Source organism: Anguilla rostrata, chromosome 5 (assembly GCF_018555375.3).
Source record: "Anguilla rostrata isolate EN2019 chromosome 5, ASM1855537v3, whole genome shotgun sequence".
Lineage (NCBI taxonomy): Eukaryota > Metazoa > Chordata > Actinopteri > Anguilliformes > Anguillidae > Anguilla > Anguilla rostrata.
Window position 1 is genome coordinate 33,030,099 of NC_057937.1, and position 14,900 is coordinate 33,044,998.

Consider the following 14,900-nt stretch of genomic DNA (forward strand, 5'->3'; position numbering starts at 1 on the left):
TTTGCCTGCCCTGGATGTACGTTGCACAGCTACATTCAGCTAAACTCCATGACCAACAGTATGTGGACACCTGACATCCAACATCTCATCCGAAATTATGGGCATTAATATGGAGTTGGTCCACCCTTTGCTGCTATAACAACCTCCAGTTTTCTGGGAAGGCTTTATACTAGATGTTGGAGGATTGCTTCAGGGACTTGCTTCCATTCAGTCAGGGCTCTGTGCAGGCCAGTCAAGTTCTTCCACACTGATCTCTACTAAACTACTTCTGTATGGACTTCACTGTGTGCCCTGGGGTATTGTCATGCTGAAACAGGGAAGAGCCTTTCCCCAAACTGTTGGGGAAGTACAGAATTGTCTAGAATGTGATTGTATGCTGTAGCATTAAGATTTACCTTCACTGGAACAAAGGGGCCTAGGACCAAACCATGAAAACAGCCCCAGACCAAGGAGTGTCCACACACTTTTGGTCATATCGTGTATATGTGAAATGAAGCCATATTGCCAGTGAACAGGCTATAGGCCCTGTATAGAGGCCCTAGGGTATAAACTTTGATAGCAGATTTAGCCACTCTCAGTAAGCCAGTACATGGTTACAGAATACCCATGATGCACTTCTGATGCAGCCGTTCATTCAAGCATGCAGTAGAAATGCAATTGAAATGAGCATACAAGACAGGGTGCATTAAATATTCCTGCTAGGAAAAACTCCAGTTTTCAGCTTAAATAAACATCAGGTTGCCAGCATTTAAGTCCGTACCAGTTTGCAAGTAGTTGGTCTTTACTTTGTTGTAATTATACATTAGACTCAAAGAAACATGCTCGAAGGAAAGGAGTGACTATACTAAACCTGTTTAGCAGTGCCGGTGTCATTTGTTTCACATTAAGCTATTTATTATCTGTTAACATTTTGTGACAGGCTAATTACGCATAACACCTGTTACCACAGGTTTGTTTGGTTATTTCATCAATCGAGTGTTGAGTCTCTTCCTGGTTCGCACTTGATTTGACAGCAATGAACCTTGACATGCGAATGCTGTAGTATTATTTTTTACAGCATTAGCTTTTGGGTGCACATGACCTCAAATGCATTCCAGAGCACACGTGCACACCCTCACACGCACAAACGATCATTTGAATGTTTCATTTGATGGATATTTCTGTTTGAAGAAGAGCTTGTGACCCACATACACACAAACACGCTACTAGCCTGTTGTTTAAGGCTGATACATGTGACAGTGGTGGCAGACTTATAAAAATCCACACACTCACACAATCAAATCCTCCCACAATCACAAACATGTTCACTCTCAGGGACGCCCCCCAGCCCACACACACACACACGCACACACGTACACCCACGACCTCACACGCTGCATGCTTTGCCCCAGGGCCTGCTCTGACTTCTCAATACAAATTGCTCAGTGCTCACAGAATTTACAATGTGCAATGTATACTTACGAGGCCATAACCTATAATTACTGTATACGCTTAATAGTATGGAAAAAAAAAATCCTTGTAAGCAATGCAGAAGCACCAGGTAACCATGAAGATCAAAGGAGCAGGAGGTCAATACCCAGGCACAATGGTGCAGCTCTGTCTTTGTTGTACTAGTTATTCTGGTCCTAGCAAAACTAAAGAGTGTAAAGATCTCGCGTGTTGTCAGGGATGTCAAGATGAATCATAACCGACTTCAAAAAAACCAGATGGCGTACCATGTGTTCCACCGCCTTCACTTTGAAAGGGCCGAGGTTACTGCAGCGAAATGCATTGTTTTCAATCCTGCTTAGGGCGCCCCTCGAATAAGGAGCTAATCCTCTCAAGTACCAATTAGCTTGAAAGCGCTATAAGCCCACTTTATGTATTTATTTATTTGTCCATCGATTTATGTAATCCTTTATTTATGAGGCCTTCCTGGCAATTCATACAGTAAATGCATTTTACGGGAGCAGCAACAATAAGAATATATGTACGGAACTGCCGATAACAGGGAATATGCATCAGGCTGAATCAAACTCCGAACAGTACAAAAACACGAGGGCACACCATTGCTTTAGCATGCATATTGTAGCTACCAGTTATCCTTTAGTACAACATATCATATAACATCATATGCATTAAGCATAGTAATAACCTTTCAGAATTTATAACCTAGTAGGTTTATAGAATGTCTGAATACCTCTCCTCTATCTTAGTTTGTCATCGTCATTTAAACATTTCTATGTAGCACGACATCGCAAAATGGTCTTGTTCGCATTGAATTTCTTTAACGTTTACGTTACCGGGTTTTTGACCAAAATGTTTTGCCCCTTGCTGAAATACATGATTCCATTGACCTGTACAAGAGCCCCAGAGCCGGCAGATACTGAACAACATACGAGATCCAGCACTATATTTTCCATAGGTATGATGTCCTTTTAAATATCCTTCTGACACCAAACCCACTGAAGGTGTGTGTGGCCAATAAGCTCAATTTTGGTCTCGTCTAGCCATAGCACCCTGTTCCAGTGAAAGTTCCAATGTTACAACAGTATCTATTGTTTCTTAAATGCTTTGACAAAATATCTATGGGCCGGGGATCAGTCGACATTTTTAAAGTATGCACGTTCCAGTTTAGCACCACTCATAAAACATTCCCTCCTGAAAGAGTTAATGCCTCCTCCATATACAATTTTATATTTGGTGATGTGAAATTTACTTTGCCAAGGCTCTGCCAAATTCCGGATTCTATTTAAATCATACTGAATTGCTTCTATAAATTCCCAACTGTTTGTTACGCCCTCAGTCTAACCACTGTGGTGCGGTGTCATTAGCTTTGAGTCGTGAATTCAAGCACGTTTGAATATTTCTTTTTTTGATACCTCAAACTGAAGAACAAAGAGACACCGTGGTTAGATTGAAACCGCCCCCTCCAACCCATAGTTTTAAGAGTTGCACTGGAGGGTATCTCTGTGTCATCTTTTATTCCAATGCATTCACTTCATTACGTTTGAGTAAATATGCAGACAGTGAAGTCTGACAGCCGTCTCTGTGTATACCTACACACGTTCATTTAATCACAGCCAAAGTACATAAAACTACCTCGCGCTTCTTCTCTGTCTGCCTTGTGTCACATGCTGCTTTGTGCCGCAGCATTAGCGGTGGGGAAGCGCTACAAAGTATCGTTGCCAGTCATCTTCCCTTCCCACAAGATGAAAAATATGTCTTTGTGCCATGTGAGTCAGACTGACACCTCGCCTGTTTGTGAATTATATCAGCACTTCTCCGTTGCCCGTCATTAACTTTACTACACATTTCACTTCACTCGCGCCTTGATCGGTTTCGGCTCGTCCAAGGGGATTTCCCCACTCCGTGTCTCCCGTCTTCTAATTGTGGGAAAACGGCTGTTTAATCCTTTTTTCACAAGGTGCTTTCATCAATTAGGTTACTGTACATTAACCACTCCTGCTGTACCTTGAAGTCATTTTCGGTAAATAAAAAAAGCTTTGCTGCATCAAACAGCGCGGTCGCCCCCGCACAGGTTATAGAGCCGTGCTAACGGTTTCCAGACAAGAGCTTTACAGTAGTTGTGGAATTGCGGCGAGGTCAGATCTGCGCTGCAATTAAAACGCAGACTGCTTTGATTTAATCTCGGAGGCAGGTATTGGTGGAGGTTTAGATCAAACAGCCTCGTGCGTGTGAAACAGTTCTGGCGTTTAAAGAAAGAACATTACTGATTTTTTTTTGTTTTGTTGCAGAGGTATTTATTGCGGTGCGACCGATGGGTTTTTAAAACGGTACGCGCTGAATACAAATGTCATTACAAAAATGCAGCGAAAACTGCCGGCGTAGAACACTGTTGCGTAAAAATGCCACGCAGGGCTAGAGACTACGGTTAAACAAATCAATTATGAATGACAAGATTAACACTTAGGTATTTGTGAGCAGAACATTTCGTTAATGTAAATGTTTAGAGTGGTGCACTGACTGTTTAACCCTTGAGTTTAGGGAAATAAACCAAATTAGTGATTCATTAGTATGAATAGGCAGGAAAACGGCAAAACATGGTTCCTGTTTTCGATGAAACTTTATTTGTGGTGACAAAAAAAACTATTTTTATACGTCATAGACACTTTTTTTATCATTTATCATTTTTTATTTGTTTATTTTATTTTGTAAATTCCAGTGTCATTCCCTGTATGGGGAAAGTTATAGCATTTTTTTTGTTGAGGTGTAAAGTTATATGCCCTGTGAAATGAAGCGAGATTTCAGTGGTGTTTCAGTGTAGTTTTATTTCCTGTGAAGTGAGGCAAGTTCCAGTACAGTATGTTATGTTGCAGTACGGGGTCACGTTCCCGGCATAATGGTGCAGGTGCTCTAGCTGCTCTGTGTTTGTGTGTGCGTGTGTGTGTGTGTGTGTGTGAGAGAGAGAGAGAGAGAGAGAGAGAGAGAGAGAATCCTCACAGGGACTGCTGTTATAAGTAGAATTGGAGGTGACCTGCAGAGTTACACCCTTCTCCCTCTAGGCGTTTACAGAGTGGCATTATGAATACGCTGTCCCGTCCCTTCCATTCCCAATGACCTCTGCACAAATTGACAAGTAACAAACTCTCTCTCTCTCTCTCTCTCTCTCTCTCTCTCTCACACACACACACACACACATAGTCTGTGTAGCACACGCACACATGTACACACACACTCACACACATAGTCTCTAGAACATGCATGCATTTGCACACACACACTAAGGGGTTGGCAGAGCTGCCCTGAGCAATATGTCCAAGACATTTGAGCCAAAATGTCATAAATGTCCCCCTTAATTCCTGCAATAATATTTTGTAATTCTGTGCCACAGTACTGCTGCACTCAAATTACATCGCATTGCTTTCCAGCTGCATTTATTCATACTGTATGTGATTATGTAAAGGATCGGGCCTGTGCCGTATGGTACTGTGTATGAGTTAAGAATAGAATAGAACTACAGAACTTCATTTCTGTTGTGCCGCACCTTAATGTTTCATTTCCTTAGCGACGGGCGACACATCGAGCTTTGCTTTCAAATAAAAAAAAAATGTAATCTGCACGTGCCTCTCTCCTCACACTGGCATGTAGGCCACCTGGATGTGGCCTGCACGCTTAAGGTTTGGAAGACGTGCGGTAAGAATGCCGAACCTCTGTCCCCGGGGCCTTCGGCGTCTGCATTGTTTTGTGGTTTCTTTCAGTGAGCAGCCATTTAGCTCTAAGGTGCGCAAACTCTTTAGCCAGTCAACGACTAAAGCACTTAAGTGCCGAAGCTGGCTGACATCAAGCAGATACCGCAGCCTTCCAGGACTGGATTCTGAGATCCCTAACGCAGGGTTTTTTATCTTAATCTGACTTCTGCTTCCTCTCTGACTACTTCATGCAGCCCGCTTACAATGCCGCCTGTCTGGGTTTTCTTCATGATCCCTGGGTGATCTTTGCCGGCCCTGAGGGAAACAGAGTTGTGTATCCCAGGGGGTCTGTGGTTCCCTCTGCATCACCCCGTGCCTCGGAGAGGCGATCGCACGCCTAGCCTGAATTTTTGTTGCATCCTTTGCTGATTTCTGTTTTACAACAGAAAAAGTGATATGCACGCCTGAACAAGAAAAACATAGCATTTCATAAATTAATCAGGGCACGCATACTTTGATTTGGAAATCGTGTGAGTAAGAGCACTGGGTAATTCTGGGTAAAAGCAAGGGCAATGCAGTCCTGGTCTCTCCGGGTCGTTGTTAATATCATCCTCCGACGACCACAGACTCACCCATCAGAACTTTCCAGAACAGTCCAGCTGCATACGATGCAAGTGTGTTGTGTAAATCAGCGGTGCAATGCGGATATGTATTTCAGGGCAGTGAGATCTACGTGACACGCTGACGTACATCAAGACATATTGCATTTCTTCAGAGATGCCTCTGATAATTTCCCTCTTACTCATTTCAAGTGCAACATGTGAGAGGATAAGGTATTTCGTAGAAGACACTGTAGTGCATCGGGTATTTCCCACGGTGGCAGAAATTACCAGAAAACGTTTGTTTTCATTTTTTGTTCTTTTTTTTTTTCGGGGGACACCTTTTTTTTTAAACCTTTCTCAGCCATAAAACAGTTTAACGGATACCTGCCTGAAACAGAATATCTATTGTGCAACAGTTTTATACTGTGGCCTTACAGCTTAGTGCCGTCAAGCTTTCGGAATTCAACACAGCATCCCCTGGAGGTAAAGGAATGGCTTGTAGCCAGGCAATTCAAGGCACGATGCATATAATTAGCCAACCCTGTTTGACCCTCATATTGTTACCTGCAGACAGGTGGGAATTGTGCGAGTCTCGGTTGACCTTATCATGTGACTGGGGTCAGGTGTCGCGCTAGTAGTAGCTGTATAGCTGTCGTGGCAGACCATCCATCACCGTCGTTATTGCTCCGAGTGGGTGATGCCCTGGAGGTAAAACCACTGATCGTTTTACAGAAACGTTCGCGGAACAACAAGTTTTCACAGCAATGGCGCGTCGTTCCTTCTGGATTAGAGTTACGGCTCCCAACCCTGCAATAACCCTCTTCCTGATCAGACGGAGATTTATGGTTCTCAACCGCTCGGCAGCAAAAGCCACACACACACACACACACACACACAGTCGGGCTTATAACCTTCTTACCCCCCCCCCCCGCCTCTCTGCAAATGCGTTCAGCACCACCCTCCCTCCCCTCCTTTCTGTCCCGGGGTGTATAAACAAACACCATCATCGAGAAAAAGCCAGCTGTCATTTTAAACCCGGTTTAAATGCGGCGATTTATCTCAATATCGCGACGCTGCCGCTCGTCTAGCCTCCCGCCAGCGGGATCTCCGGCGCGAGGGCGCTGGCCGACCGGGGCGGCGGCTTTTCCCGCCATCCCCACGGCCAGGAGAGGCGTCCCTGCGCCGCCGCCGACGCTAAGCCGTTAACGTGTTTGTTTCTTTTTTGTTGTCGCTAAAGGGGTGCTAGCTTAGCGGCCCCACCCCCTCACTCCTCTTCCGGCGTACGCGGCCTTCCCCCCCCCGGTTAGCTCCTCCCAAATCGCGGCGCGGCTGTCCTATCGCGGAGCGCTCGGGACCCGCAGGCGCAATCCGTCCGCCGCTAACGTGCTATATCCCTTAGCCCCCCCTTTCCGCTTGTTTTTATTGGAAGCTGATTGTTGTTTTCTGGTCATAAATTCTCCTCTGTTGACTTTGGCCCCGCATTCCACACGGACGCCTGAAGGGGAGGAAGCCGCTCAGTGTCTATGGCTGTTGAGCAATTTGTTACGACGTTAACGGCCTAATGGGGGCTCACCTGGTTCTGAGAGCCGACCGCGGCCGACCCGCTGACTCCTCGCCCGTCTAGACCGCGCCGGCCCGCTGACTCCTCGCCCGTCTAGACCGCGGCCGGCCCGCTGACTCCTCGCCCGTCTAGACCGCAGCCGGCCCGCTGACTCCTCGCCGTCGCCGCGGCGGTTCATCGCCCAAGAGCCGTTTAGCGCTCCCCGCTGTCCTCCCGTCGCGGAGGCCGCCGGTACAGCCGGAGGCCTCCCGCGCCCAAACGACCCGCGTCGAACGCCCTCGGCTGCTTACAGAGCTCTGATTGTCCAGGCTCAGCGGTCATCCCAACACACACACACAGGCACGAGTGCGCCCCCCCAACGGCCGCCCCATCTTTCGCCGCGTCATCTAGCCAGGCAGCCGAAAAAAACAAAAACCACGGCGTCCCGTTTGGTGTGGCGCGGCGAACCACTGAGACGCCTCCTCCTGAGGGTCCGCACGGAATCTCGGTATGTCGGTGCGCGACCCCTCGTGCCTCACCCTTTACCTTGTTACCGCGAGGAAAGCCGGCGAGCCCAAAAAGGCTTTTCTACCATTAGTTAGAGGGCAGCGCTTCGGACGCCTTATCAGACAGCGGTTTTATTGGGAGCGTCCTGTTAAAGGGGGTCGGATCGAAGAGGAGCACGTGTCACGCGGCTTAACGCGCTCGAAAACCTTTACCGCCAGGGCGGCCCGCGCGGCTCGGGTTGCTCCCAGGAGACGGTTTCCCCTGAGCGTTTCGCCTGCTCACCAGTGCCCCCGTTTCAGCTTACAGAGACCAGCCAATCACCTCCCGCTTTCGTTCAGCTCCGGGACAGAAGCAGCCGGGTGGCCTGGCGGTCAGCGGGTCCGGCTGACATTTTATTTTATTTTATTTTTTCGCGCGGGCCGTCGAAATCGGGCGCCGAACTCGAAGGAGGGCGAACGCGCGAAGGCGAGCCGGCGGCTGTTCCCACAACGTCTTTCTGCACTTTCTCCTGGGAACGAATTGATTTACTGTGCGCTCATTTGCACGACCGGTCCGATGGCATTCTCCTGAACGCGGAGTGTTCCGGCAAAAAAAAAGGCCGCCAGCCTCATGCCTCCGGAGCTGCGTCACGTGACGCATCTCGTCGCGGCACCCTGCCGTTTCTAGCGTTACCACCGACGGCCACGAAGGCATTTCCATCAGGAAGGACTTAATCCGCGTATTATGTCCTAATAAAGCGCCCTTACTTGTTCCCATCCTGTCGTAAATTACTTTGTACGGCATTAATGCAATAACGGGGCGTCTTTCTTCCACGCGCGCCAATGTTTTTCTCCGTGGCGATCTGTGGCATTCATCAGCGTTATCGGCTCCTGTTCGGAAGCGCTGACCGCGTCCATTAAGCCGTTTTCCGTCCCCGCCGAGAGCGGAGGTGCGATTGGCGTGCGGCCCGGGGGGGGGGGTTTGGGGGGGGCGAGCGGGAGCGCGGACGGTGCGCGCCGGGAGCAGGAGAGCCGGTATCGCCGCGCGCTCGCGTACAAAAAAAAACGTTTTCTCTTTTTTTTTTTCGTTAGCGTTCGCGCGGGATTATTTATTTGTTTCGTTTGCGTGGGAGGCTCGTAGCCGCGGCGGTCCCGAGCGGAATCGATGGCGGGCGCATTACCGTAAAACGTATTGATTCGAAAAAATAAATAAACAAATAAATAAATAAACGGGGCCGCGGATCGCGGCGTTCGTCACGGCTTCGACGGAACGACGCAGCGCTGAGAGGAATTCATCCTTTCGGCTTTTGCACTAGCCTCGTATCGACTGCTCGCGTGTCCGTAATTAACGCTCGCTTTTATCTTTAAGCGGTTCGTTTTCAGCGGGGCCGGGACGCGCGCGCACGCTAGCGCAGGTGACCGCGCAGCATCCATCCGCGCGCGCGAGGGGCTAGCGCGCGTGGCGGACCCTCGGCGGAATAGAGGCGATGGAACGGCGGATAACCTTCGCATTAGCGCGCCATTTCGCCCCAGCCCGCGGTGCTATAGAGTTTCGGGGAAAATTGAAATGAGTGATTGTGTTGCCAATCTCTTTTGACTGCGTGCCAGATGGGACGGTTAACCCGTATCTCCTCGGGGTCAATCTGTCGGAGCGGGGGGGGGGCTCGCGAACGCTCCGGGCGCCTTTTTTTTTTCCCCTCATCCCTCGCTTTTGACCTCATCCCTTACTGGCCGTCTCGCGCGCGAAGAGAGTCGCTCCGTAAACACGTTCGCCCGCCCGTTTCGCCGGTTTGTTTAATTCGATTAGTCGCGTTAAGCGCCGAAAAAAATGGCCGTGGTTTTGAAAAGGGTGAAATAACTGCGGTGGGCGTTAGGAGCTGGTATCAGTCCGAAGCTTTTGAGGTTCTCCTCTGCGCCCCGTTGTCTTCTGCGCTGCGCAAAGCAAATGCGCAACGTCCACACTCCTGCCTGCAGAAGCTGAGGCGACACAAAACGCTTCGCGCCTACCCGGTATCGCTGCTCATTAATTATGCTAATGCGAGGCCTGTCCGTTGCCATGGGCAGAGCTAGCCGCGAGAACCGGCTCACCTGGCCTGTGGCGGGTTCTGTTACCGCTGCATGTATATTCCAAGCACCTGGTCCCACAAAACAGAACTCCCTTTAGTTCCTACTCTAAATAACTAATGAGAGCATTTTAACACATTACTGGCTTGCAAGGCCCCAAGGTCAGCTAATCGTATTATTTATGAAGTGATATGCCACATAATAGTACTTAGTACATTTCAGCAGATGCTATTATCGGGTTCTGCTTTGAAGTGCTGAAGATGTATGGAAATGGTGTGTGTTAATACTGTCCTCACTCTGTAATGATAGAACGCTGAAAGGGAGCGCTTAGCCACACAGCCTTCGTGACATGCAGCAGCCCAAAAATGGATAACCACAAAACGTTGCTAGCTGTTTTTTTTGGCCTTTTACACAGCCCTGTAGCCTCCATAAACCCTTAGATTAGGAGAGGTGGGGAGAATTGAGGTTGGAGCACAACTCTGTAAAGAAAGCCTTTTATATAACTTGTCACGGGGCAACCTGGTGGGCTCAGCTTCAGCGGAGGAGTCACACTGTCAAGCTCCTCTGTACTTCCAGGTCAGGGGTCACGCTCTCCCCTGTCTACTCGCTTTGGAATTACAATGACACCTTCCCCTGCGAGGTGCTTTTGAAAGGCGACAGAGTGGGTTGGGTTGGGTGGGGGGGGGGCGCCACTCTTCTAACAAAGTGACAATTAATATTTAAAGGCTGTGGGATGAATTCTCGGTCTCGGTAGAGCTGGGTAGTCAAAACCTGGGTGGGGGGGGGGTGGGGGACGTGGAGGTTGGGGTATTGATATATAGCATTGATGTTGAGTTTGGATGGATGCAACATCAGAAGGTATCTTTTTCCTTAAACGAAACGGAGGCAGCAGGTTGCCGTGAAGCCATCTGCTGCCATCGAAGCGACTGTTGTATTAATAACGGCGCGTCTGATACCTCTCGGTCTCCCGATCGTTCCCCAGCGCAGGGTCGCAGAAACACGTTCGTGAAAAGCCGCTCTCGTCCCGAGACGGAGCGGTTTCCGTTTCCCACGGTCCCGAATCCCGGACCTTCGCCTCGGTTACTCGGCTGCCGTGTGGTGCCATGCATTGGGTAACGGATCGGGGACGTAGCTTTCGCGGCTCGTGCTGCCCTTCTCGGTCTTTTTTTGCCTTACCGCGTGTTTCGGTTTCAGAGCAACTGCCGTTTCACCCTTTTTTTCTTTTCTCCTTTCTCACGTGCCTTGGGCTGCAGACCTCTGTATGAAGTGAGCTGAGTAAATAATGAGTTATTGTTAACGAGTTGAGCGGTAAAGAGTTAGCATGTGATTCGTGGCGGCTCTCCGTAAGCCTGAAAAAACTGTGAAATGTCACAGCCGCGGACATTATCAGTTACACTCTCACAAATAATGGTACGGTTGAGTCAATTCTGTTCTTTAAGGAACAAATTTCCCAAATGTGCCCTGAAAGTACAATAATGTTCTATTTGGGTAACAATAAGTACCTTTTATAAGAAAAAAAACATACGAATAACATACAAAGTATGTGTTTCTGACTAGGGGCACAGTCTTATGTACCTATAGGGTACCATGTCAGTGACAAGTGTTTGTATCTTTTTGGGCACTTTTTTGTACCTGAGAGTGTAGTCCTCTGGTCAAGTTTCAAGTTTCAGGTTTCAAGAGATCAGTTCATTTAATTAACGGTAAACCCCCTCCCGTCCCCCCAGGTGCCAGTCCAGTCTCGCCCAGACCTTGCCCCCCGAGGAGGCGCCCGTCAACCGGCCCTACTGGGGCGAGGACGACCCCCCCAGGCCTCTGCCCTTTGATCTGACTGACATCATTAGCCGGGTGGAGTCTCTCCTGTGGAGGTAAGGGAAGGAAACGCCACACAACTAGCTCCAGTTATTACTTTAAAAAAGTATTTCATTACTTGGTGATTGTTTCCTTTTTTTTATAAGTGTATTTTCTTAAAAAATTATATTAAACTTGGCTCAAGCTAAGACTGGCCCCATAATGCAGTGTGCCGTCGTTGATGTTCTGTTGCTCAAGCAGCACTCTCCTGCCCTTTTAACTGCCTGCTATCCCAGCATGCTCAGCTGAGAAGTGCAATCTTCTGTCACTGTCTTTATTATCTGGGCCTTGATAGATCTTGACTCAGGTTGAAGCTCTCTATCACTCATGAATTGGTTTTAATTGCCTGACCCCATCGGCATTGGGCATCATTGCTGACATCATCATCACAATGTCATCTGTCTCTCCCTTGCGTAGTTTTTGTCTTATGCAGTCTTTCCTATGAACCCCTTGTTTCTGTCCAAAGTACCTGTGACTGACTGTGACCGGGTGGATTCTGTGTGCTTTTTTTTTTCTCCCGTCAGGCTTTGAAGGACGGCTGTGAGGGAGGTCCACCCCCCCCAGCCCCGGCCCCCATCCCCACCCCGCCGTTTCAACCTAAACGGATTACTGAAGATAGCGATCTGCTCGCCTTTAGACAATAACCATCAGCCCCGGGAGCAGAGGCTGACACAACCCCGGACTCCGTCGCCCCTGGCTACAGCTGCATGTTTAACAGGCGGGGGTGGGGTTGGGGAGGGGGGAGGAGGGGTGTTTGTAGGGGTGGGGTCTAGGGGGGGTTGTCAGCTGTTTGACGGGGAGGGCAGAACCACACATAGGGCATTGCACTCATTTATTATCTTTTCTAGGTCAAGCAACCACAAGTATTACCACGATCAAACCCGTGCTGAAGTAGTAGAATTGCTGTTCGTTCCTTGTTCGTATTTGAACTCCACGTAAACGACATATCGCTGTTTTTCGCCCGCATGAAGTTGCACAGCGCTGACTGTTCCGCATAACGGCTTCGCCGCTCCTGCCTCCTGTCCCCCCCCCCCCCCCCCGCACACTCATCTCCCAAATGAACTCGAGCACTCACCCGTCGCCAGTGTCCTCTCGCCCGGCGCGTAGTAATTAGGCCCACGGACACTGTAGAGGCGTTGTAGGGCTTTTAGGTGGAACCCCGACCGCGAAACCTTCCGATTCGCGCGGCAGTGTCGTCGTAACGCATCGTAACCGTTTTCAGAAGCCGAACGCTCGTTTTTCTCGACCCCCGGATCTCAGAAGCAGGAAGCAGGAAGCAGGAAGCAGGAAGGGCCTTTTAATGTTTTTGCTTCCGGTCCTGAAGGCAATGACTCCGACTCTCACGTCTTTTTCTATCTGCGTCCCGAACATTCTGTCTGGGGAGGGGGTGAGTTTAGGCGACCAGCCTGCGGTGGGGTTGGGAACACCATCCATGGTCACGTGACCTTCTATTGATGAAAGCCAAACCACCACCCCCACCCCCCCGCTGCAGAGAGCCTGTATTAACATCCAGCACTTGAACCAGTGCTTTTCGTAATTACAGCTGTTTTGTCATTTCTAATTACACTTAAACGTGTTCAGTGCTAGTTCTGCTGTTACGCTGCAGGCAATGTGTGTGTGAGGGAGATCCCTTATTAAAAAAGGTGCATAAAACGAAGAAGTATGAAAAGAACTCTTTATAATGTGTAATGTGTTGAATGTCAAAGCCAAATGTTTTTTTGTCCCCAGTTTCTCCTCCTTGTTGTTCTTGATGAAGTAGAATTGCTGTCTAGTCTCCCGTCGACCGAATGCAAATAAATCTATTTTTGAATTTTTTTATAATGTTTAGAGTTACTAATTATTTTGTTATTGCCAAATGTGTCGCTCGTTCTGTGTGTTTCCGGAGGAATGAGAATATGGCAGTTTTCCGTTTTTCAGTTTGTTTTTTGTTTTTTTAGAATCCACGCCACCCACGGCTTGTATGAAGAAGGCATTGCAGGTGTGTCCAAAGCAAAAAGGCATCACTGTAAATGAAATAAAACCGCAGCTTCTGAATGCGCTTCCCCTGTGCGTCCAGTGTGTTGTGTGGCGTTCGCGACGGCGTTCTGTACGCTGCCAATCTGCTGTTGACTGCTTCGCTCCGGGACTGTCGCACGAATGCCCAAGCGATTTTCTCCCGGGCGGTTGTCGGGGGCCTTTGAGCTGCCGCCCGGCCGTGCGAACCCGCCCGTGCCCCAGCTCACCGCGGCCAAACCGGAAGGAACACTGGCAGCTGTTTGCCGGCACGCAAAAAAGCCGAACGCACTAAATTATTCGGTAATTTACTGCGTTTGCCTTTTTTCCGTTGACTAACAAATTAGCCCAAGTGTGTGTCTTTAGGAGTATTTTCCCCTCCCCAGGTTTCCTGTATCTGTGCCAGACCTCAATTTACGAGCTCCCCCCCGCCCTCCAGCTGTATTCACAAGGACGCGAGGAGTGTCAGGTGCTCACGGTGGAGGCTTTTTTTCGCCGCTTTTTTTGTTCCTCTCTCATGGAACGCATTATTGACTTCTACGAAACACACTCATGCGTGCACAAACCCATCCAAGTATGCATGTATGCACACACACACGTATGCACGCACACGCACACACAGGCATGCAGGCCTCGGAAGGTAGCTTGCTGTTTTTCACAGTTCACGCAAGGCCTCCTTTGCTTTCTAAAGATCAGAAAATGACACACCTTCTAGGTTTACTGTTCATTCCTAGGCGTGTATACTGAAGCTCTTCTGTTCACTATAGGGCATGTACACTGAAGCTCTGCTGTTCACTATAGGGCGTGTACACTGAAGCTCTGCTGTTCACTATAGGGCATGTACACTGAAGCCCTGCTGTTCACTATAGGGCATGTACACTGAAGCTCTGCTGTTCACTATAGGGCATGTACACTGAAGCTCTGCTGTTCACTATAGGGCGTGTACACTGAAGCTCTGCTGTTCACTATAGGGCATGTACACTGAAGCTCTGCTGTTCACTATAGGGCATGTACACTGAAGCCCTGCTGTTCACTATAGGGCGTGTACACTGAAGCTCTGCTGTTCACTATAGGGCATGTACACTGAAGCCCTGCTGTTCACTATAGGGTGTGTACACTGAAGCTCTGCTGTTCACTATAGGGCATGTACACTGAAGCTCTGCTGTTCACTATAGGGCATGTACACTGAAGCCCTGCTGTTCACTATAGGGCATGTACACTGAAGCTCTGCTGTTCA

The 14,900-nt window shown here is 48.8% G+C and overlaps 1 protein-coding gene across 1 annotated transcript in view; it reads left to right on the top strand.

Moving 5' to 3' along the window:
- fto (FTO alpha-ketoglutarate dependent dioxygenase) overlaps window positions 1–13,709 on the top strand; it is a 129,390-nt gene extending 115,681 nt beyond the window's left edge. The window contains exons 9-10 of the mRNA XM_064335820.1: window positions 11,548–11,688; window positions 12,196–13,709. Of these exons, the coding sequence (XP_064191890.1) occupies window positions 11,548–11,688; window positions 12,196–12,202 (148 nt within the window). The 3' untranslated portion in view covers window positions 12,203–13,709. The remainder of the gene's footprint in view (window positions 1–11,547; window positions 11,689–12,195) is intronic.
- The last annotated feature ends 1,191 nt before the right edge of the window (window positions 13,710–14,900 follow it).